The sequence below is a fragment of the Mchenga conophoros genome, linkage group LG9 (assembly GCF_057382185.1).
Source record: "Mchenga conophoros isolate Kocher_MC1m ecotype Shallow Benthic linkage group LG9, M_conophoros_male_GT1.1, whole genome shotgun sequence".
Classification (NCBI taxonomy): Eukaryota; Metazoa; Chordata; class Actinopteri; order Cichliformes; family Cichlidae; genus Mchenga; species Mchenga conophoros.
The window spans coordinates 248359-273013 of NC_140534.1; the positions used below are offsets into that span (position 1 = coordinate 248359).

Consider the following 24655-nt stretch of genomic DNA (forward strand, 5'->3'; position numbering starts at 1 on the left):
TCTCTTTTTTATAATAAATAATCAAAAACTTTATTTAAACTAAGATTTTAAAAAATATGTGCCGTGATTGATGTGCTCTCAGACATGTGCTTCAATCCACACACAAATACAAAACAATCTGACCACACGTACAACTGTTTCACAAACTCTATAAAGCATTCACACTCCAATGGATGCATCAGAAAGCAGCTTGGGATTACAATCTTGTCCAAGGATATTTCGCCTGCAGACTGGAGCAGCCAGGGATCAAACCAGAAAACTTTCTGATCAAAAGCTGACTTGTGCTAAATGCTGAACGGCAGCCAACCCATTTTAGCCATTTAATGAATGTGCCATTTAATCTTGGCTGCAGCCAAGATTAAATGGCACATTCATTAATTACAGAGTTACGGATTGTTACATGGAACTCAAAAGAAATAATGAACCCATCTCGTGTCCTGTGTCTTCTATAGCTGTCTGTACTTTTACTTCCAAAGTTCATCAGCAAACATGTTTGCAGGCCTCTAATTATCAGGCTGTACTCAAGCGCTTGAATTCAACCTAAAAGCTGTGCTGTCATACAGAACCAAGTACCCTCCGCGGAAACTATAGCTAATGTCACAACTGGATCTGATGAGACAGCTATGATTTCTGGACTCGAAGTAAATAATCCTGAATCAATTTATACAACATCAGTTTGTTTGTTTTGCTTTCATAACAAATAGTTTGAGCCATATACAAATACAGAAGTGACAAATGGAAACATATTTACAATCCAAAGTCAGACTAACAGTTTTCAGTAGCACAGTCTTTTATTTACAGTCTGCTTCTCCTGGTGGTAAACCTCTATCACATGTTTGGATTAAAAATTAGGCCTATATAGCTGCTGGTTCCAGCTTAAGCAATATGTTAAAAATACTAAATTCTTCATTGATTTGAGCTGTGGGGTTTGCTATACACTGGCAGAAAATTGTAGAGTAAATGGTGAAAACGAACAAACCAAATAACAAGATCCTTGAATTCCATCTTTTTTATTAACAGAAACTCCAACAAATTTGTGCCCAATTGATGATGTTTGGGACATGAAAAGTCCAGTCCAGCAGGTGGCGGTAATGCGCCTTAAAGCTTTAACCGCCAAAACATACAAGAGCAGAAGAAGAAGAAGCCGAGTTCCCGCTTTATGGCGTTTTTCTCTCCGATTATTGTCAAGACTGATTTAAAGGTAAGCACCGAGCTAATATTAATCCGAGTCTAGTTAATCTTGAGTTTAGCTCCTGAATGAGGCTTTCTGTTGCTCTCCTCGGTGTCTCTTCTCAAGTTTTTGTGAACAAGTTGGAAAAAAAAAATCTGACTAAATTGACTCAAGCTGCTTTAAACTAATTTACAGAAAGATATCAGCAAAAGGTTGTGAAACACAGAGAAGAAAATAATTTTATTAGAAGAAAGCTTTTAAATGAGCTCATTGTAATCAGAGTTTGTGTTGTTTTATTAGTCTGTTATTAAGGCTACTTAGCATCTCTGTGGCACCTGCACAGCTTATGAATGCAGCTTGCTAACTAAGCTAGCTAGCGCCACCCTTCTTCCATATAAGGTCACTTCCGGCTCCAAAAGACCCAACATGTTGGCGGTAAAAGTGCTATAATGAAATACATTTATGAGAAATGTAAAAATAAATGTGTTCCAGGCTAAAACACAGCTGCCTTTATCAGCGCAAAGTTGTGATGAGGCTTACTCAGATGATGGCTCAGATTTCTACACCCACTCGGATATACAGATGAAATCAAGACAAGTACATCAATACAAAAATTCACAGGATTGTTCAAAAAATAATAAATTGCATGAATATAGGAAATCTTCCTCTCAGTGACTGAGTTGTCTCATTGTGTCCTCATTTTTTATAAATCAAGGCCTGAGTAACCCAACCTTAAGTGTTCATTAAGGTTTTTGTCACATAGATAGAAAATAAACTCAGAGATTAAGCGGCTGTTATAAACAGAGTGATTAGTTTATGTAAAAAATGTAGTTTGTTGTTGTTCTGGTTTACGTGCTGAAAATGGTTTTATTTGTGTATGTTCAATGTGTTAGACTTGTACATAGTTAAATATATGATCAAATAATGTTGAATCCTGGATATGGATTTGTAAGCAATGAAATTTGAAATAAGGGGGTAGGAACAAGAAAACTTCACCCTACTCCTTTTCGAGCACACACATTCTGTAGACATAGATATTTACATGAAAACTTGATGATTTTTAAGTTTTGTTATTTTTATTTTTTTCTGTTGTTATTTCAATTATATTTGCATGTTTGAAATAAATTTTATCTATCTATCTATCTATCTATCATTTCTCACGGCACACGTATATTGTCGGGTTTTTTCTTGGCCAGGGCATATTTTAAAGAGGAATTGCTCTCCTGGTACTGGTGTGCCATACTGCTGAATTTGGTATCGGTGTTCAAACCTTTTGTGTTTGTTTCAAACAAGTTGTCCACCCAAGGAAGCTAAAATGTGTTCTGTGTGTTCTCAGATGAACATATAAGACACTTTGACTCTTCAGTGCAGTGTGGAGCTTAACAAAGTTCTGTTTTGTGTCCCAGCTGATCAGGAGGAGGAGAAGAGTCTGACGGAGCAGCAGAGGAAATTTCAGCTACTTGGACTCAGCTCAGCCACTGCAGAGAAAACAATGAGCTCAACACAGAAGGTGACAGATACTAGTGTTAAGAAATACTCCATTAAAAGCTGAAGTACTGATATGTATATTTTATGCTAAACTAAATGAACCTTGTGCAATATTAATGTAATGTAGAAATAATGTATACAATGTATACAATGCCTACATCTTAGACGGTGACGTTGCCTCTAAACATCAAAATGAGCAGGAAGATGTTAAAGTGGGATTCAGCAGGATTCAACCCTAAAATCAGCTGTAGTGGCTCAGTGTGGGGAAAAGGGTCACAGCTCACAATCATTTCTATTGAGAGCTCCAGTAGATTTTTTTTAATGTACAGGCTGTGATCAGCTGACCTGCTGCTCTCTGTGAATTCATCCAGATGTCAGCAGATGTTTCACGAGTTGTCCTGGCTGATTTCCTTTCTCTACACTGACAGTACACTGTCTTTATATTATACACTAAACTGTTGGTATGTGGGTGGAGCTCAGTGAATGAATGTCAGCATCATGAGCTTAAGTTTAAGTTAATCTCTGCTACACTTGATGTAATCTAACTCTGACATGAGCACCACAGTCACTGTGCACCAGTCACACACTGTTCTTTACTTAAATCCATCACATTACAGTAAACTTGCCTGCTTATCCTGCACTAACCTGCAGAGGATTTTACTGCAGTCTTTACATCACATTGTGAGACAAACTGCACACAAACAGTTTGTGTGTTTACTGATGTTTGTTGGGCTGATAGAATCGCTGCATTTGAAATTACCTGCCACGTAAAAAATATTACTCCATTTATTCTCGCTCGTCTTCTGTATTGCTAACTAGATGTTGAAATACCGCGACCGCAACTTATCAGCACCTGCAGTCGTTCAGGTTCTGGTGGTGTTTGGTGCCACACTCCACCTTCAGGTTTAAAACTAGTGTTAATGGAGGGAGTTTGAAGCTTCAGTTTGTTCAATGACTGCATTTCACTCACTGACTCTGTATCTCTGTCACTGCAGGACCAACATGGACCGAGAAGTCAGCACTCTCAGGAGGCCGACAAACCTCACAGAAGCAAGAGAGAGAAAAAATACACCTGTGACGAGTGTGGGAAGGATTTTACCTGGAAGTTTAAACTAAAACAACATCAGCTCATCCACACTGGAGAGAGACCGTTCAGCTGTGACTTGTGTGGAAAGTCGTTTTCCTGGAAGAATTCCCTGAAAAGACACCAAGTCGTCCACAGTGGAGTTAAAGCTTACAGCTGTGATCAGTGTGGCAGAGCTTTTACTCGAAGTAGCCACTTGCAGAGACATCTAGTTACCCACTCTGGAGTTAAGGCATACAGCTGTGACATCTGTGGAAAAACCTTCAGCCAGCTATGGAGCCGAAATATACACCTACGCATTCACTCCGGAGAAGATGTGTACTGGTGTGATCAGTGTGGTAAATACTTTACAACAGACGCACAGTTACAACACCACATGTTTACCCACACTGAGGAGAGACCTTATCAATGTGACCTGTGTGAGAAGACTTTTAAAACTCCACAGTACCTGAGAAAACACCAACAGATCCACACCAGAAAGAGACTCTACAAGTGCAGTTACTGTGAGGTTTGTATTTTTATTTTATTCTTGTAAGTTCAGTCTGACTGTTTGGAACAAGTCTGCTCATTAAATTGTGTTAGCATGTTAGCACTTCTACTGCACCGAAGAGTAGCTCTGAGCCATTATTCAGGTTTTCATTTCATTTAAGTGTAAGTCAGATGTTACTGTAATATTAAATAAGTATTGCTGTAGTATTATGGTGGTAGTATTGTAGTTATTGTAGCCCAGTAAACTGAGTGTGTTAATTGAAACAGTAAAATGTAATTGGACGTCTGCAGAGATGCTCTTTATTTCAGGCGACTTTCAGGATAAAAGTGTTGAAGGACTGACTTACACTGTCTTTGTGTCTTTGTTTAGAAGCAGAGCGACACAGATGGATCCATTTCTCAACCCTGTCATCGCTGTGGTGGTGGGAAAGACTTTCGTTGTGACATCTGTGGAAAAACTTTCAGTCACCAAGCCAGCCTAAAAATACATCAACGTAAACACACTGGAGACAAACTGAAATACTGCAAAGAATGTGGGAGAAGCTTCCCCACATCAGCTGACTTAAAACAACATGAACTCTTTCACAGTGGGGTCAAGAAGCACCTCTGTGATCAGTGTGGGTCATCCTTCACCACTGCAAGTCACCTTAAAAGACACAAACGAGTCCACACAGGAGCGAAACCATACAAGTGCAGACACTGTGACAAAAGCTTCTCACGTTCAAGTAATCGTAACGAGCATGAACGTACACACATGGAAGGAAACTACAGCTGTGAGCAGTGTGACAAGAGCTTCAGTAATCTCAGTTCATACTCTGCACACAAACGATCCCACGTTACTACTAAACTGTTTCACTGTTACCACTGTGCCAAAACATTCACTTCATCATCTGCTCTGTGCAAACATCAGCGCGATCACGCAGGGCTGAAATCGTTCCCATCACAGGATCAGAGTGAATCTGAAGAGAGAGAGACATCCTCTGGTTTCAGAGTCCAACTTAAAACCCTGGAGATCAGGCTCCACAGAGCTCAGGTCGGCTCTCCTTAAGTTTAAGTTAAAGTTCAAATGAGGCTATGAATCAAACTTCCTGTAGTTCCATTTTAATCTTTATAAATTGTTCTTCTGTTTGTGTTCAGTCGTTACCTTTTTTTTTCAGTGGTTGGATTAAAAATCAGTTTTCTGTTGTTCAAGTTTTTATTGAATGTATTTTGTTAAATAAAGTTAAAATATTGTTAAATAAAGAATTGTTTGAACGACAAAGATTTTGAGCCATGATGTCATTTCCTGTATTTCAGAGTAAAGACTGAAGTGACAAATGGAAACATGTTTACAGTCATGGAATAAACACTGATGGGTCATCTGTAGGAAGTTCTATTGCTGACCTGACAGACTCGACCTTGTTTACAAAGAAAGAAAGGAACTGATGACATGTGTCAGCAGAGGCTTTCAGGGTTGTTTAGAGTAGAGCTGATAGTCTTAAAGAGAACACGGGGATTATGACAATTTAACACAATGATCTGAGAAAAATATCTGTTTCTTTCATTTTTACTGTATTCTGATCAAATTTCCAACATTCTTTTAACATTTCAAAAGAAACCTGCAAATTGTCTTTCTTCCACTTTCACACTTGGCCCTAAAAACACCAACATCCGTGCATCACCCTTGTGTCAGTCTAATGAACCTAACATGTGAGTGATACATAACACACATTCACACTGGCTGCATATATCAGTCCGGGGGGGCAGAGCAGAACTCTGTATGAATCAGACGCGCTCACACATTCAGACTTTCCAGAGGCGTTTACCATCAGAAGAAGCAGAACAATGAATCATCAGCACCCTGCAGAAGAACACAGCAAGCAACAACTCTAACAATAAAGACGTGCTGGAGCCAAAAGATGCAGATAGCGAGTTTTAAACGATAACGCACAGGATCAAAGGGGGAGAGGGTAAAAACCCACTGCCTCCTGAGATAAAGATCAGCAAGTCAAGCTGGCAGCAGACGACACAAAACGCTCTCTGGAGGAGGCGGCGACTGTGGAGCAGGCCAACGGAGAGGCGGATCGGCAGACAGGAAGCTCCCGGGGTCCCACAACAAGATGTTGCGCGTCAGACTGGAGCAGGATATCCCCATGTTGGTGACACTGCCCATCGAGGTACAGCCCAACTTGGCAAACCAACCCTTCCCTTTCTTGGACACCACACTGGCTGATCTGGGCATCCAAGACTGAGTCTCACTCCGTGTGGGGACGTTTTTTTGTTTTTGTTTGTTTTTTAAGAAGCAATCATGTGTATATATTCAGCTCAGAGCTGAAGGAGAGGGTGGTTTGGGTTGACACCAAGAAGACCCATCCTAGAGGTACGGCGGTGGGATCCAACTGCAGGGATGTGGTCAGATGGCAGTCTGTGGAAATCAGGTGACAGTGAGAGCAACTTGATTTTCCTATTTTGTCCTTCAGATACGAGTGAAAGCCCAGATGCCAGGAGACAAGCAGCTCCAGGAGGTCCTGTACAGCACCGAGGTCCACACTGACCGCTCCTTCTGCTGCACTGGAATGGATATCCTGCCCTGGAAACAGACGTGTGCAGGTCTAGAAGCAGTTTAAATCCCATACTTTTTTGATCTGTGAGGCTCTTAATGTCACGTCTGCAGCCATGAAAGTCAGCTCAGGGTTTCTTGATTCTGATTTTTCTTTGCTGTGTCACATTTAGCTCATATCTGCATTGCCATGCCCTGAAAACAAGCTGCCGGGCTTTAGTCAGGCTCAGGGACAACGGGAGATCTGAGGAGCAACACAATGAGAACAACTAAAACTGAACAAACTTAACATCTGATTACCTTTTTTATTTGTAAGAAAAAGTTTAACATGAACGCGCCAACTGTCCACAGCAAAGCTTATTATGACAAGACTGCTTTTATTCAGTGATGTCAAAGTGTCATCACTTCATACCTCTGAACTGACATTAGATGTATTGCATACCTTGTTAGAATTACACTGTTGAAGCATTTGTAAAAAGCTTCTGTCCTTGTTAATTTATGTTTTAGGATAAGTTTTTGGGCTGTGTAAGGTCACAGGTTGCATTTCTGAGCAGAGTAGTAAAGGTAAAGTAAGTGTTTTCAAAACTAGCCACTCAGCATGTGTACAAACAGTGAGAAATCTCTGAAGAAAACCGTTTGAAGGAGCAAGAACACACGTGTTTCTCCACAGGTTAAAGCCCGCTTTAATAATCAATATGAATCAAAGACTTCTGTCAACACAAAATAAATGTAAGGAAACACATCCAGTTTCTATAACTGACGACAAGCTTGGACCACAGTGATCTAAACTCATCCTCTACATTGGAAATGTAAACAAATGTAAATGTGGTTTTTACTGTACCAGAGCAGGGCTGTGTGTGTAGAGCACAGCCAGGCAGCTGAACACTGTATTGTTCTCTTTTTGGTCCTCTTCGAGCGGGAGACGAGCCACCAAAGCTGGCAACACCGGTCAGTGAACACATTCAGTTTTCAGGCCCCTCTTCTGTGGAACCAGCTTCCAGTTTGGATTCAGAAGACAAGATTTCAAGATTAGGCTTAAAACTTTCCTCTTTGGTAAAGTATATATTTAGGGCTGGACCAGGTGACCCTGAATCCTCCCTTAGTTATGCTGCAATAGATGTAGCCTGCCGGGGATTCCCATGATGCATTGAGTTTTTCCTTTCCAGTCTCCTTTCTCACTCAGTATGAGTTAATAGACGTCTCTGCATTGAATCATATCTGTTATTAACCTCTGTCTCTCTTCCACAGCATGTCGTTTATCCTGTCTTCCTTCTCTCACCCCAACCGGTCGCAGCAGATGGCCCCGCCCCTCCCTGAGCCTGGTTCTGCTGGAGGTTTCTTCCTGTTAAAGGGGAGTTTTTCCTTCCCACTGTCGCCAAAGTGCTTGCTCATAGGGGGTCATATGATTGTTGGGTTTTTCTCTGTATCTATGAAGCGCCTTGAGGTGACTTTTGTTGTGATTTGGCGCTATATAAATAAAATTGAATTGAATTGAATTGAATTGAATTATCTGAGGAAGAAGCAGAGTTGGTTTGTTTCCAGCTGAAATCATCCAGGCTCAGGAATTTGAATCGATCCACATCATTTCCGCTTGAACTAGAGAACATGAGTGTCGACTTACATTTGGTCTGTGAGACACATGTCATAGTGACAGTATTTGGGTTAATATGGCATTACTCACCCTGGTCGCATTTCTTCAATATCAGGCACCAAGTTCAGGAACTCGTTCTTTGCAGCCCGCGCAAGGTAGGAGGTCTCCAGAGTGGGAACCATCGGGAAGTTTTCACAGTCTGAGCAGGAGGGACTGGAGGCACGTGAGCTGTTCTCAGGGGTCCTTTAACACAAATCACACCAAGTTAGAATCAAATAGATAACCTGTCAATAACCGTTTGCAGATCGAGGTCAATGTTCCTAAAAATATGTTTACTTCTGGCCCATGGAGCCACAGCGCGAGTCCGACAGAGAGGGGCAGGTAGAGGAAGGGGTGAGGGTAGCACTGCTGAAGCTCGTCACGGATGGATCACGTCCGATCGGTGAGATGAGAGAAAGCTGAAGTGAAACAACAGCAGGATGAGGTAGACGTCAATATAGGAACTCCCTGATGTGACACAGAAAGGCTATTTTTTTATTTCTTTGTATTATTTCTCACCTTGCAGTCACTGATGCTGTTCACCAGCTGCTTGTATTCAGTATTGAAGGTGTGTGTCAGAAGGCGCAGGCACTACAACACAACAGGAACAAGACCGATCAGCTCCGAGCAGAGAAGGAAGAAGGCAGCAACAAGAACGCCCACTAAGCCCACGTTTTTCTCACCTTGGTGGCCAGCTCCTTCTCACGCTTTCAAAGGTGGTGCTGGAGATCTGCGAGGAGGCGGAGGTGGACGTGGACAGAGTGCCGGAGCTCACGCTGGGGGACAGAGACTCACTCAGGGACTTGGTGGTGGGAGCTGTTCCCATGGGAGCCGCCTCTCCCAGAAGGTGACGGGTCTTTTCCACCTGGACGACAGATGGGGGCGAATGTGAGGTGGGGAGAAGAGGGGAGGTTAGTCATGTAACGTCTGTACTCTAAGAAAAAACTTTTTAGAATAGCACTTTGGTCTTTGAGTTGAAAAGTCATTTTTCCCTCTACGATATTAAACAGATTTATTTCTTTATGAATCTTTTAAGGCCCCACCTCCTGCAGCTGCTCCATCTTCTCCAGCTCCCACTGGTGCTCTAGGATGAGGCTATCTCCTCTGGGCCTCCAGCCGGCCAGGTTCTCCTCTCCACGCACATAAGCCACTGATGTGTCCAGGACCTTCCTCCTCCTCCTCTGCATCCCTGCTCAGGACATGAGCCCTCATTAGGATGAAGCTCTCCACAGAATTATGATAAAACAGCTGCCGTTCTTTAAACATGTTTCATGGCCGCTCACCTGGGCTTCCAGTGTCAGACATCTTACACAAGCTCAGCTCGTAGATCCCAGTCACTCGGTTGCTATAATGAAGCAGAAGTTTTGAACAAGGAAACTTTGTAACAGGGCAGATATCTTTGATTGTGAAACAGAGATGGCCACAGTGCAGCAGCCCAGATTTACCAGTCAGCAGTTTTGGAGTATCCAGTCCCAAAGAGGTTCTTGAGAGAACGGGGTGGGGAAATCTTGGCGTCTCGGGAGTAAAAGACCGTGCAGATGTCTTTGGTGATAATGGCAGGCTGGATGCAATGGTCCAGCTGCAGAGAGGAGATAAAGGGTGTGTGTTAGACACGATGACATCAAGAGACTTAAAAACACGTACAAACAGGTACAACACGGCGGAGCAGCGGCTGACCTCCAGATACGCAGATAAGGTCATGTAGATCTTCTCTCCGTAGGGAGTGACGCGGTTGAGCAGGAGGGAACCTTTTAAGGGTGTTTTTATTTGTGCTCCCTGGCCTGGAAATAAACGGTTTCCGATCAGACCTGCTTCATCTTTGTGCCCTTGGTATCTGACTCGCTTGCTCCCCCATGCATTTTAAAAGAATCCTTCTCTTCAGCATGAAGTTCTGGCACAGCTTTAGTGTCTGCATTACATGTACACAAAGACAGAAACATTCAATGATTAAAAACACACAGTGGAATAAAATTGTAAGACGTCATCAGTTGATGCAGTTTAAGGACACTTGTTGTTCTGTGCAGTCTCACCTGGAGCTCACGCTTCTAGTTCATGCCATCATCACCAAAGATTCTTCAATTAATAGTTTAAAGATGTCCATGAATGCACTGCTAACTGCTCTTCACCCTGATAAAAATCAACATGCATTTAGAATAAGAAACACTTTTACAAAACCAAAAGCTTCACTGTACTTAGTGATTTATACGTCTACAAAACAGGTTCAGTTTGTAACTGAGAGAGCGGCTCAGTGGCGCTGAATTATATTTCCAATAGAAACACAATTTCATATGTTGTAGTAACAACACACTGCCACAAGATGTCAGCCTAGGCCTACTTTACCATGCTGTTCCAGTACAAAAGAAAAAGTGACAGAGCCTTGAAAGAGTGACAGAGACACTTTTTATGAACTCATCTGTAATGTGTCACCTTTTCTGTAGGATGAAGAAGTGCTTCCCTTCTTTTAAAGTAAATACAGGCTTACAAAGATCCTCTAAACATGTTTCTGAAATAATCCTAAACACAATCATTAAATCAAAAATGCAAGAAACTATTTATTTAATCACTCTTCTTAACTTAATTCCTTAACTTAGTAAAAAAAAAAAAAAAAAAATAGACAAGAACTTTTCTTCTGTCTCACCTCTGTCAGTTTTCATGCTGTTGCAAGAACAGGTGGAGGTGCAGGTGGAACTTTGACTTCAGTGTGGTTTGTATGTGAGTCTGACATCTCAGGACAGCAGAGGGTTGTCGAGCACGGTGACTCCTGCTGCGACACCCCCGTCTGACTGTCCTGAGCTCTTGGTCCTCAGCAGACGGCCCACACACTCATTCATCACCATGTCTTTACCCTGCCTGTAAGAAAACCAAGAAAAGGCTAACATTAGAAACAGCCACCAACCAATCCCTTTTACTCCACCACCCAAAAACCAGTGAGAAACACTAGTTAGTATTAACTTGGAATCAAAGTGCACTAATCCCCAGGCTCCCAGCATAACATACAGTCCAACACAAACTCCACAAACTGTCTTGCTTCAGCTGACTTTCCTTCACCTTCTCTCCAAACAATCTGTTGTGCTCTTTTCAGCACAAAGCCACACTCCTGCTCACTGATCCTCACCTCTTTTTAACCTAGTCTCAGCAACTTTGTCCCATAGCTTGCACATCCTTTCCATGGAAAGGATGTGCAAGAACCATTTTAAAGAACCTTTTTTGAGTGGTTCTTTAAAAAACCATTTTAAATCTTTCAAAATAAAATGCATCATAAATTGAATTTGAGCAGGGTAAAATAAATACGAGCACAGCATAGACATATATTAATGGTTTATTGTCATTTTGTAGTTACCAAAACACAAAAAGGCATTTTAACCCTCAGCACAACATCACTACTAATACATGTCACATATTAGTGTTTTAAACAGTAATAATTAAATATATTGGCTATACTAATATATATATATATATATATATATATATATATATATATATACATATATATATCTCAAAGTCAAAGTCAACTTTATTTGTCGATTCTGCCACATGTACAGGACATACAGAGAATAGAAATTGCGTTACTCTCAATCCCTAGATAAATAGCAAATGAACATTTAAATATATTTAAATATAAAAGTGATTAAAAATGCAAGTAAAATAATTAAAAAGTAAAAATTTAAATAAATACAATTTTACATATAACAAGAAAGCTATACAATATACAATATAATGGGTAAGTGACATTGAGTGTAAACCAGGCAGAGTAGTGCAAATAGGCAAATAGTGCAAATGGAGATTTAGTAGTGTACGGTAAGAGAAAGTGTAACAACAAAGTATATATATATATATATATATATATATATATATATATATATATATATATATATATATATTATATATATATACTATATCTACAGATAACACAACAAATAATACATGTATTGTTTAATTAATAAAACATCAGAAAGTGATAAAACACGTTAGAAATAGCAATAGCTTCATAACAGACCAATAAATCAACACATTTTCATCAGCAGATGTTTGCATGTTCAGTAAAAACATTTCAACAACAAGTTTATGATTAAAATGATCAATGAACTTCAGCCTTACGCTCTGTAATGTACTTTTCATGTTGTACTCATGGCCCTTTGTTAGTCCAGTTTAGGACAATGTCTCTGACGTATGTTTCATATCAAATATATGTCATATCAAAACAAGCCCACACCTGCAGTTGTTTCAGTTTTTCACTGGTGTTTCCTGTCAGCTGGTCAACCTCACTCAGGCGGACATCCATATCAGCCAACCAAACGACAAGTTCCTCCCTTTGTGCTTCAAATCCCTCCCACTCTGAGACAAGGAGCTGAAAGAGAGAGAAAAGAGTCAATTATAAAGAAGAGAGAAAAGTGAAACCCTCCTCAGAAGGTCTGACTCGCATACCTGCAGTTGACCTGTGATGGACTCCAGTTTGGCGTTCACGTCATCCCTCGCCGATGCCAGCAGCAGAGTCTGCAGGGTGCCCTGGAAGAGCTGAGTTAAGGTTCGACTCCTCCTGGTCAGGCTCTCCAGCTGGATGACCCGAGGTCTCCCCTCTCGCCGCTGCCTCTGAACACACAAACACAAATTGCATCTGAAGCAGGAGGTGCAGATTTTTTTTGCTATTCTTTTCTAAATCCAGGCTAGATCACGTGGAGGTATTTGGAAAACTGTTTTGGCCAGTGGACGACTGTTGTCTTGCAGAAAGTCAAATCAATCAAACATATGCGATACACAATCAATTCACAAGAACACATTGTAAAAAATAAGTCCAGTTCTTGCCTGATTTCAAGTGAAATCTGCATCAAAACAGGGTGACAGAAGTAAAACGAGTGCACAAAGCCTCACTTTGTACAAGCCTGCTATTACAGTTCTCCTCTATGCAGACGACTTTCCTGTTTTCAAGGCACAACTTGGATCTGCTGTACGAATCTTATGGATACACACTAAATGAAATAATAGTGTGCATGACTCCAGATTCTGATCCCTCATCCTAATATGGTCCCAACATAGCAACAGCAATAAAGCAAATGTTGAGGCTTCAAAATACAAAGTCCATAAACCAATGGCTGACATGGGTTTTATCATAAGGGTGATAAATATACAGATTTCAGTCTGTCTTAGAGATTTGATTTTCATTTACCTGCAGATGCACTATACGTACCTGCTCCATGGTTTTTCACAACATTTTGCATATCACTATTTAATACAGGAAGTACGTGAACTAAAACATGTCATCGGTCTTTGTGAGAGGACCATATTAATGAAACAAACCTCAATGACATCATAGGGATCCCTAAAGATGCTCCTGCTGCTTCTCTTCCTCCTCATCCTAAGCTTCCTTCTTCTTGTCCTCGCCTTCCATCCAATTGTAATTCAATCTAATTGTGTTTCTGCCCCTCCTCTTCCTCATTTTGTTGGAGCTGTGAACACAGTTAATGTGAATCTGGATTAATTTGTGCAAACAAGAAAAATCTACAGCTTTTTGGTCAGAGGTGCTCTTGTGATTTAAGCCGGGTAGAGTAGATTTATGTGTTGATGCTACCTGCTTCAGCTCTGGCTGCTGAGTGATATTTACACCCTGGCTGGATTACAAACTTTAACCATGTGCTGAACTTTGGCCCAGCGTTGATACCTCTTGTTAGTATAACGACCTCTTCTTAGCTTGTATGTATGATGTATGATGGTGGATAAATGAAATATACAAAAAAATTTAACTATATTACAAAAGAACATCTATCTTGGAAACATCAAATGACCGGAGCATAACTTGTCAACTAGTCCGAAACTAAGTTATGCAGGAACAGTCAAAGACACACCTTCTCATGTTTGAAACCATTGTTTGAAAGGTTCTTTGTGGCACCAAAAAAGGTTCTTCTATGGCATCAGTCTAAAGAACCACGTTCTATTCATTTCTATATAATTCTATTAGACAATAAAGAGTTATCTAATCTAATTATTCATTCAAAACACTTATGCATAGCTGTATTTTATACAGCTCATACAGAATTCAAAGTACAGGTTCATGTGAGTATTTAATGTACGGCTCAGATCTACAGACTTTCAGAGTTTCTAGAGCAGACACAGAGCTCACGTCATAACAGGCTTCAGGCGCCATTTTAGTGACTTTAACAATATATTAAATTTTAATTTCGGTCTAGCTGACATTAGGTTATGTACGCAGCACGCAACTGAACCACATATTTTAGAAGCCAAAGGTTCAAATTAGCTGGGAGCAGCTTCACTTAATTATAACAGTGGTTTTGTTAGGAAAACAGTTTCTGTATACCGGATACTAAATTGCGCTGACCTCAACGGCTAACGTATCTAGCTAATCGCTACTGTTAGCACAACATTAACAGCAAGCTACAATGACGAGTAACAAAAACAAAACAGTAATAAGGTTTTAATGGAAATGTTTTACCTTTTCTAACAGTCCCAGAATCCACAGCTTCAAAGTCCAGCAGGTACTGAAGACTGTTATCCGCCTCGCTGTCACCGTCCGTGAGTTTTTTTTCCCGAAAGGTCAAGGCCTGCCGCTCGCACACTCTGTCTGCGCATGCGCATCCCAACGACTGACCCCCTCCGTCCGCTCCCGGGAGGTTATAGTATGACGTGTTCTGACGTCACTCTCTCTCCCTGTCATTTATTTGGCTCGAAACACATATTAACAAATTGCTCAGTGATGAACAACTACTCAGATCATTTACCTAAGTTGTGATTTGTCAAAACGAAGTGTGTGTTCATTACACTGACATTCTGTTCTGCAATTGTTATTTACTTGTATCTTATAATTTGACTTTACATACTGCTGGGTGGTTTGTAAAGTTTACAATAATTAGTATTATCATTATGCTGTATTTTCAAAAATATATAATAATCTCAAAAGTAATGCCTTGGAGTAGAAAATGGTAATGCTTTATTAAAATTTAAAACTAAAGTACAGTATTTGAATGTGTGTATTGTGTCTACTGTTTGTTAACTCACCATATTCATAATGTGTTTGTGGGGTTAGGGGTGTGTGTGTGTGTGTGTGTGTGGGGGGGGGGGGGGGGGGGGGGGGGTTAGGGTCTTTAGGCTTTGGCCCCCCACCCCTGCCACCAGTATATTTTTAAGCAAATATTTCTAACTTTTATTTGAATATTCAGTTTCCTACCATCTTCTCTTAAAGGGTAATTGCCAGGTAACCTGCCCTCCCCCTTCGCACACACATGCACACAAAGAAAACACACAGTATAATTCACAGCCTCATTATAGTGAATAAATATTTATGCCATTTACACCATCAAACTTAGATTGCTAAGGATGAAGAACCTTTTGTTCTTTAAAGAACCATTTGTAATAGCTGAAGAACCATCCACAAAATAAAAAGGTTCTTTGACGTATGATGGTTCTTTAAAGAACCATGAAGCCATCTGAAGAACCATTTAAGAACCATAATTTTTCTGAGTGCCTCATTGTTACAGAGGAAAGACTCTATAGTGAGAAACAGCTGAGGGGGAAACACTGATCTGGAAACGTCTGAGTGTTACAGAGGATATACATAGCACTGTGGTTCAGTGTCACACAATCACAAACAAATACAGCAAAGTACTAAAAAGGGTGTTGCCTCCAAAGATTGCTTTTACTGGTTTGGAGCTTAGGAGGCTTAATAACAACAGGCATGAATGAAGACAGATCAGAACAGCTGTTTGATCACAGCATCCAGTACCAACACAATCATCCACACTCAAGAGCCTGTTGGCTTCAGAGTCAGCAGCTGAATGTCTAAAATATCAAATGTCATTTTTGGTCCATCAGCTACAGCATGAACTGCTTAAAGTGAGAAGCAGCCTGAAGCCCGACAGATTCATCTTTCCAGACTGAAAATATCTCAGAGTGAACAGAGTGGTGCGTTTTCAGGGTGATCTCACAAAGTCAAATCCCTTTAATGATGTTCTGTCCTGTCTTCCTCTATCAAAAGCACACAAACACTATAAAACATTGTTTCGGTGCTTTGGGGTTTTGTTTTCTACACAGAGGTATAGCACGACTAGACCCTAAAGGCAGGCTGCTCACCTACAACCAGCTCACGAACATCTTTCCAATGGAGCTCGCTGCCTTTCTCGTGGATGAGGGTCACTGTGATCCTCCGCTGGATCCCCTGCAGCAAACATAACAGGAGCTCAGGATCACAGTGAGCACAGCTAGAGCAACATTACGCTTTAAAAGAAGATATTCAACTGTGTACAAAGGAAGCAGTTACCACTGTGTGAGTAATAAGGAAACAACATGTGCACCAATCCTGTACCTGGTGCAGCAGGTAGGTACCATGACAGGGCAGGCCTCCACTGTGATCCACGATGGCTGGGATGTACCTGTGCATGGAGGGAGGAGGTGACACAACATCCCAACTTATAATATTCTTCCTGGAGATCATTTTTATGGTTCCTTTAAAGCTTGTGCGTGAATATAACACTCCAGGTGGATACTCACTCTCCAGTGGGCTCCAGCTCGCTGATCTCAAACCAGACCAGCAGGTCGTACTTGCTGACACACTGACCCAGGTTGGATTTGGTGATGGTGTTCAACTTGGAGGCTGCAACTGGCACACACACACACACACGCACACACACACACGCACACGCACACACGCACACACACACACACACTCAACGTTAACAAGTGGGAATTTTTCTGGATTTAAGAGAAGGTGAATAAAAGTGAGCAGTATTTACTACATGCTTTGGGTGACTAAATGGAGGATGGATAGGTGACATGAAAACACTACTGACCCTTTATACTGAGCCAATAGCTCACACACTTCTATTAAATCTGTCTAAAGAGCCAGTAATCACAGAGGATAGATACTGGAAGAAAACTGAAATGTTAGGAGGAACTAAATCACACATTACAACACCAGTGGCAGCACCCTGCTGTCTCACACATCGGGATCACGGTCCTGTTGAAGCGGGATAATTGCTAAAGCTCACAGTTGCATTCCTCTATACTCAATATGATGGAAAAAAACTATTTTAACAAACAATTAAAAAATGAACAAGTAAAAGATCTACTATAGCCAAAAGAAGACCATTTACAGACTATAGCCCTGTGAACAAGTATTTGCCTCCTTTCTCATTTCCTATCTTATTCCATATTTGTCACACTTACACCTTTCACATCAATACATTTATAACATTAGACAACAATGTCTAATATTCAACGGCAGTTTTCAAGGGCAAAACGCTATCCAAACATACTTGGTCCTATATGAAAAAGTAATCACACAGAAAACCTGATACCTTGTGTGTCACCTCTGACACCAACAGCTGCAGCAAGCGTTTGGTGCTAGAGGTCACATTTGGACTCTGGACCTCTGTGGAGTGTGCACATGATCTCATTACTGTCTAAAAATCCAAGGAGTGCTGAATCATTGAAAAATACACAGTAACAGGTGTGTAGCATCGCTAACTAGGTAGCAACAAGCCTCTAATTGGATAATCCAAATTGTCACTAGGTGTGAATGTGCAAATGAATGTGAGTGCGAATGGTTGTCTGTCCCTATGTGTTAGCCCTGCGATAGACTGGCGACCTGTCCAGGGTGTACCCTGCCTCTTGCCCTATGACAGCTGGGATAGGCTCCAGTGACCCCCGCGACCCTGAAAAGGATAAGCGGAAGCGAATGGATGGATGGAATTTTTCTTCCTTTATGCTTACAGCCACGCTCTTGACACAATCAGGACAAAATGCCATGGCGACTGTCCCTTGGTGACCTTCTTGGTTACTTCATTGCAGATGTTTTTCTATATTGCATAACTACTTTGGAATGATGCATCAAAAATAAATAAATAAATGAATACATGCCAAAAAAAGAAACATTTGTTTTAATGTGGGGTTTGAAAAAGCCCACCTTTTGAATTATAAGCCGTGAAAAATGACAGACTTTTTCTCATTATTTGGTAAGGATTAAGACGCACAAAGAACCAGTAATTCTTGCCCTTCAGCAGTCACAGAGGTTTAAACCATGCTGGTGAAATTAGTGCCATTATCTGACAGGGAGAGGAGCTGCAATATTTTCTATATGGCTCCAAGAGTGATAAAATGCCTCACAGCGATGTTCATAAATGTCAGTCATGCCCTGGCAGAGAACTCCACTGCTGAATTAATATTATATGTCATGTGTTATTTTGCCGGGTTGTTTCCTCCCGTTGCCATGTAAACACAAAATAGTGTATATATATGAATATTTTCAAAAAATGCTCTGTGAGTTCCACATCATAACAGTTATTTACTGAGCAGCTCAGTTAGAACTTGCCACTCACACACTGAGCAGCACTCACTAACTTTCTATTTCTAAACAATTTGTTCACTTTTTATCTCAGGCATGTCTGAAAAGACATCAAATAACTTTTTCCATCGCTTTAAAGATTTGATTCAGAGAAAGCGCACAGGTGGAGATGTAAGTAACTAAACATACTCATTCTTGACTTCTCTGCTGATCAAATGTAAATGTTTCTGAGAGATGTGTTATATTTTGCTGCTTTGCACAGTGTAATTTTTGTGTAAGTCACTGTAGACAGAGCAACTGTCAGCGCTTCACCACAGAGTCCAGGATCCTGGACTTTCACAAAGCTCAGAGCAGTAAGACAAATGTGTTCTTTCAACAGGCAGACACATTGCATATCGCACAGAGACCCAGAGATTATGCTGTGCAACTCCCACCTTTACCTGAGCAATGCGCAGGCTCTCCACAGAGAGTCCAGAGAAGCTGGAACTGTTTGGATGACCCCTTTTGGAATCAGGAGGACCCTGAAAGAAGTCTGAGTAGCCTCAGCTCTGCAGACACACACACACCAAGTGATCTGAGGGCCATTCCTTTCATTGTTAGTCCTGTTGAGATGACACCGCTCACTCCAGTTCCTCCACCTCCTCGAGCAGCTTGTCCATCGCAATTGCGGTTCAAAGGTGATGCTTTTCTTTAGTGGTTACACCTGCTGTTAATCAGTTAGTTTAGATTTTAAAATTTGACACTGTAGATTATCTATTTTAATGCTAAATTACACATTCTTGCTGTCCATTCATTTTATATGCTTTTTTGAAGAAAAAAAAAATCAGGAAGAAAAATGTTTATTGTTGTTTTTGTAAGATGTCAATTTGTAGTTATTTAGTTATTTTTTGTCTAAACAGACACGAAGTTCATTCGTGGAATAAGAGTCTTGACAGCAAAAGACAAATTTGGGCCTATTTTGACTCCAAAACCTCCAACAGTTCCCATACCGCAAAAACGAGGACCTCGGCCTGGGACGCTGCTGCCCCGTGCAAAAGTCGTCCCTATAGACAGTAAGTGGTTTTCCTCAGTAACTGTAGAAGATGCTGAATAATCAAACTTTAAATTAAGAGATTTTTTAAAAAGATTTTAATGAACAATTAATCACTGCATCATGCTTCGAATTAGAAGAAATGACAGTTTCTTTTTACTAACCTCGTTGATTATCAGACAAGAAAGCAGACAGTCAGTGCAGTCAGAATAATCCAAGAGAGAGCAGGGTCAAACTCCCGCCTGTAGCTACACCTGTAGAGAGCCTGTCCCACAGCTTTAGTCTGCTGTCTTCATTAGAACTTTAAAATGAATACTAGATCTACTTCTACTGAATGGAGAAAAGGTTCCTGAGAAGAGATTTAATTTTCAGTATGTAAGAAATTTGAGGCGTTTCTGAAGGTACTGTACCATGTTAGAGCATCTTAACATAGAGTCCTTGAATACTAGGCAGTTGTAGAGGATGAGTTACTCTACTTTAAATGACTCCCACCCCTTATTGGAGGATTTCAGCTTCTTCCTGTGGGACAGAGGTTTGCAGACCCTAAATGCAGGCGAAGCTTGAAGAAACAGCTTTGTCCAAGCTGCTATTTTGTTGTCGTTGTAACAAATGACACATGTTTTTTTTCTATATTTTTTAAAAACTGTATTTATTTATTTACTGTACTTATTTCTCTATTTATGACAGTGCTTTTATCTCCTTTTTGCTGTTTTATATGAATTTATCAGTATAGTGTTGTCTAGTTTTAGAAGCTGTGATTAGGACGTCTATTTAAATTTGTTGATTAAAGATCATAATTAGAGATCATAACCTGCCTTTGATTTAGACATGTCTGATATTTTTGTAAACACAAAATAGTGTATATATATGAATATTTTTCAAAAAATGCTCTGTGAGTTCCACATCATAACAGTTATTTACTGAGCAGCTCAGTTAGAACTTGCCACTCACACACTGAGCAGCACTCACTAACTTTCTATTTCTAAACAATTTGTTCACTTTTTATCTCAGGCATGTCTGAAAAGACATCAGATAACTTTTTCCATCGCTTTGAAGATTTGATTCAGAGAAAGCGCACAGGTGGAGATGTAAGTAACTAAACATACTCATTCTTGACTTCTCTGCTGATCAAATGTAAATGTTTCTGAGAGATGTGTTATATTTTGCTGCTTTGCACAGTGTAATTTTTGTGTAAGTCACTGTAGACAGAGCAACTGTCAGCGCTTCACCACAGAGTCCAGGATCCTGGACTTTCACAAAGCTCAGAGCAGTAAGACAAATGTGTTCTTTCAACAGGCAGACACATTGCATATCGCACAGAGACCCAGAGATTATGCTGTGCAACTCCCACCTTTACCTGAGCAATGCGCAGGCTCTCCAGAGATAGTCCAGGGAAGCTGGAACTGTTTGGATGACCCCTTTTGGAATCAGGAGGACCCTGAAAGAAGTCTGAGTAGCCTCAGCTCTGCAGACACACACACACCAAGTGATCTGAGGGCCATTCCTTTCATTGTTAGTCCTGTTGAGATGACACCGCTCACTCCAGTTCCTCCACCTCCTCGAGCAGCTTGTCCATCGCAATTGCCTGTTTTCTCTGCTAAACATTCAGGAGCAGGTCGGTTCAAAGGTGATGCTTTTCTTTAGTGGTTACACCTGCTGTTAATCAGTTAGTTTAGATTTTAAAATTTGACACTGTAGATTATCTATTTTAATGCTAAATTACACATTCTTGCTGTCCATTCATTTTATATGCTTTTTTGAAGAAAAAAAAAATCAGGAAGAAAAATGTTTATTGTTGTTTTTGTAAGATGTCAATTTGTAGTTATTTAGTTATTTTTTTGTCTAAACAGACACGAAGGTCATTCGTGGAATAAGAGTCTTGACAGCAAAAGACAAATTTGGGCCTATTTTGGAAAAACTGCAGCATTTCCAGGATGGGATTGTAACCTCACCTGGACACACAGTACCAACCAAAACATTTACTGCAGTAAAGCCTTTGACTCCAAAACCTCCAACAGTTCCCATACCGCAAAAACGAGGACCTCGGCCTGGGACGCTGCTGCGCCGTGCAAAAGTCGTCCCTATAGACGGTAAGTGGTTTTCCTCAGTAACTGTAGAAGATGCTGAATAATCAAACTTTAAATTAAGAGATTTTTTAAAAAGATTTTAATGAACAATTAATCACTGCATCATGCTTCGAATTAGAAGAAATGACAGTTTCTTTTTACTAACCTCGTTGATTATCAGACAAGAAAGCAGACAGTCAGTGCAGTCAGAATAATCCAAGAGAGAGCAGGGTCAAACTCCCGCCTGTAGCTACACCTGTAGAGAGCCTGTCCCACAGCTTTAGTCTGCTGTCTTCAGACGACTGGTAAGAAACGTAGTAAGGAGACATTAAATACTGCACAGAAACAGTGCTGCATAATGTGGCTGTGTTATTTGTGGTGTTCCTGAAGTCGTGTTCAATGTTGTGTTGTGTAAATACAGGATTAAGAAAAGACAGGGCTTGCAAACTATTCAGTCTCTGGCAAAGCACCACTCGGACATCCTGAAGACTAAACTACATGAAGTGTGTCTGGTCCTCATTGAGGAGGTATTGCACACTTTATGTTTCTTATATGCGTTTCATGCAGCTAGTTTCCCTTCAAGTGCATACTACAGCCTCAACTGATGATTTTCACTCACATTTTAGGTGAAAAACCAACGCTCAGCAATAGCCTTTGAGGCCATACATGCCATCAATGAGCTCTACATTCAGCTCCAGAGAACAATGGACCCAGAAGTTGAAACAACAGGCCGAGCTCTATTGCTGAAGCTTGCAATGACCAACAACAACTTTCTACATCAGGAGGTCAATCTGGCGCTTGATGCCATGGTGGAAAATTGCAGCCATGGACGGATTCTGAGCGCTCTGTTTAACACAGGACTGACGTAAGAGGAGAGAAGAAGCTGTAGTGATTTTATTAGAAGACATGAAAGAGAGATCATGTTCACTGAGTTGTGTGTCTAATATTGTCCTTGCTCAGCCATCGCTGTGTTGCAGTGAGGAATAGCACGGCTCAACACCTGCACCAGCTGGCTGACAAACTTGGAGCAGCCGTCACCCTGAAAACAGGAACCTTCACTGAAAGATTTCTAATTGCTGCCTCTAGAATGGCAGGGGATGCTGCACCTGAAGCCAGGTGGGTACTTTTAAATGGGTTTGAAGTGCATCAATGTTTTATTTTCTGTGAGTTTACACAATTAATGAAAATTAATGACAACTGTAATCTTCCACAGGTACCATGGGCGAACAATCATTGAGAAACTGACCCTTCACAAGGACTTTATGAATTTGTGGGTGAAGATTGTCCCTGAAAAAGACAGGCGTCCTGTGGAGAAGAGCCTGAAAAAGACAGGCGTCCTGTGGAGCGCCTGAAATTCAAAAGACATCTGTCCAAAAGTAAGAAAACGTCACACTTCAAGACTGACTGATGGCTTGGACCACTGGAACTATCATCTTCATGTTTTTTCTCTTTCCTTTCTTTCCAGACTGCCGGGATTTCTTGGACGCGTGTTTAACCAAAGTCCCGGAGACGCGGCCGACGCTGGAGGAGCTACAGCATCACACTTGGCTGAGATAAGCCTATCACACACACACACAAACACACACAATTCAGACGTTATCATTTATGTGTGATGTATGAATTACCTTTCTTTTTTTCAGGAAATAATTTTTTTTAATTGGCCCACTTTAAATTTCAGTGTTTTGGAATTCCTGTAACCCCCCCCAGCCATCCCAGGAAAGGGGATCTCTCTTTGAATGGGCTTTCCCGAGGTTTCTTCCCGTCAGTCTGGCCCCCCCAGGGGAGTTTTTCCTCGTCTTCATAGAGAGCTTGGGCTGGCTCAGGAGCTCCATCAAAACTGTCTTTATTTAATTACTCTAATGTAATCATATACTTTAAAGTAATCAAATAAAAGACAGTAAAAATCTGAAGACTTGAAGTAAACTTCCATTAAAATAAAACTTGTTTAATTCATCTTTGCTGAGGATACTGTGTTATGACTATTTCAAGGATTATGTCAGAACACCGGATACTGGTACCCATCCCTACCCATCACTAGGGAACAGAACAAACCAGACATCAATTACAACAAAAATGACACTGACCCAGCCAGCATGACTCGTCTGCCTTAAGAAATGTTTAGCAATATTACAAATTGGGTGATATGCCTTAAAGTAGCTTCTCATGTGTTCAGCATTGACCTGTATGCATTTTCCCCTTCTCAACCTCATACCAGTGATACTGAGTGGGGTGAGGGAGGAGTAGCTGTCTCTCATTTTTATAGATCCCATACTGGCCCATCAGGCCATTGATGGCAGAACTAGCTTTTCTGTTCCACTACTGGCCATGACCATTGCCTTTGAACATTGACTTGGCGTGATTTTTTTCTTCCACATCCCAAATGGTCAGCACTCTGGGCGTGGCACACGAGTGGCTGATTTAAAATGAAGCAGGTCTCTCTCTGAGAGTCATTGTGAACATTCAGAATGCTAGATCACTTTCTACATGCTCATTTTATGAAGTATTTGAGAGATTCCTTATCTATACTCTGTTTAGGGATGGGTATCATTTAGGTTTTATCCGATACCGGTACTTTTGAAACTGTGCGGGTGCTTAAATGGTGCTCTAACCGTTGCTTCCTTCTCTCACCCCAACCGGTCGCAGCAGATGGCCCCGCCCCTCCCTGAGCCTGGTTCTGCTGGAGGTTTCTTCCTGTTAAACAGGAGTTTTTCCTTCCCACTGTTGCCAAAGTGCTGCTCATAGGGGGTCATATGATTGTTGGGTTTTTCTCTGTATCTATGAAGCGCCTTGAGGCGACTTTTGTTGTGATTTGGTGCTATATAAATAAAATTGAATTGAATTGAATTGCTTAAAGAATGGAGAACACAAAC

General features: G+C 40.9%; 3 protein-coding genes across 4 annotated transcripts; 2 read left to right on the top strand and 1 right to left on the bottom strand.

Annotated features, from left to right (window-relative positions):
* Positions 1-2431: 2431 nt before the first annotated feature.
* Positions 2432-5412, top strand: LOC146566492 (uncharacterized). Its single transcript, XM_085286027.1, has 3 exons — positions 2432-2681; positions 3655-4251; positions 4603-5412. Exons 1-3 carry the CDS (start codon positions 2664-2666, stop codon positions 5278-5280), a joined length of 1293 nt encoding a protein of 430 aa, XP_085142153.1. The 5' UTR covers positions 2432-2663; the 3' UTR covers positions 5281-5412.
* An 11042-nt stretch (positions 5413-16454) lies between these two features.
* Positions 16455-18154, bottom strand: LOC146566493 (kinesin-like protein KIF1B). The gene is made up of 5 exons (XM_085287832.1): positions 18119-18154; positions 17704-17749; positions 16898-17006; positions 16713-16779; positions 16455-16565 (listed from the first exon to the last, which is right to left on the bottom strand). Exons 1-5 carry the CDS (start codon positions 18152-18154, stop codon positions 16455-16457), a joined length of 369 nt encoding a protein of 122 aa, XP_085143958.1.
* A 531-nt stretch (positions 18155-18685) lies between these two features.
* LOC146566494 (uncharacterized) lies at positions 18686-23738 on the top strand. 2 transcript variants are annotated; one of them, XM_085286002.1, is made up of 12 exons: positions 18686-18860; positions 19069-19366; positions 19589-19741; positions 20731-20807; positions 21016-21346; positions 21570-21809; positions 21967-22090; positions 22207-22312; positions 22412-22650; positions 22746-22901; positions 22999-23161; positions 23251-23738. In XM_085286002.1, exons 1-11 carry the CDS (start codon positions 18786-18788, stop codon positions 23135-23137), a joined length of 1938 nt encoding a protein of 645 aa, XP_085142128.1. In that variant the 5' UTR covers positions 18686-18785; the 3' UTR covers positions 23138-23161; positions 23251-23738. The 2 variants fall into 2 exon arrangements, with proteins under 2 accessions (XP_085142128.1, XP_085142129.1); XM_085286003.1 differs by having other exon boundaries at positions 18692-18860; positions 21016-21334.
* The last annotated feature ends 917 nt before the right edge of the window (positions 23739-24655 follow it).

What these genes read in the sequence shown, in the direction of transcription:
- LOC146566492 (XM_085286027.1), top strand. An exon ending in ACAAGTGCAGTTACTGTGAG is followed by an intron (nt 4,252 to 4,602) that starts GTTTGTATTTTT and finishes GTCTTTGTTTAG; the next exon opens with AAGCAGAGCGACACAGATGG.
- LOC146566493 (XM_085287832.1), bottom strand. Translation starts at nt 18,154, where the DNA reads ATGGCATTTTGTCCTGATTGTGTCAAGAGCGTGGCT. An exon ending in TGTCAGAGGTGACACACAAG is followed by an intron (nt 17,007 to 17,703) that starts GTATCAGGTTTT and finishes TGTGTGTGCCAG; the next exon opens with TTGCAGCCTCCAAGTTGAAC. An exon ending in GAGCTGGAGCCCACTGGAGA is followed by an intron (nt 16,780 to 16,897) that starts GTGAGTATCCAC and finishes CTCCATGCACAG; the next exon opens with GTACATCCCAGCCATCGTGG.
- LOC146566494 (XM_085286002.1), top strand. Translation starts at nt 18,786, where the DNA reads ATGTCTGAAAAGACATCAAATAACTTTTTCCATCGCTTTAAAGATTTG. An exon ending in AAAAGTCGTCCCTATAGACA is followed by an intron (nt 19,742 to 20,730) that starts GTAAGTGGTTTT and finishes TTTTTATCTCAG; the next exon opens with GCATGTCTGAAAAGACATCA. An exon ending in GATGCTGCACCTGAAGCCAG is followed by an intron (nt 22,902 to 22,998) that starts GTGGGTACTTTT and finishes AATCTTCCACAG; the next exon opens with GTACCATGGGCGAACAATCA.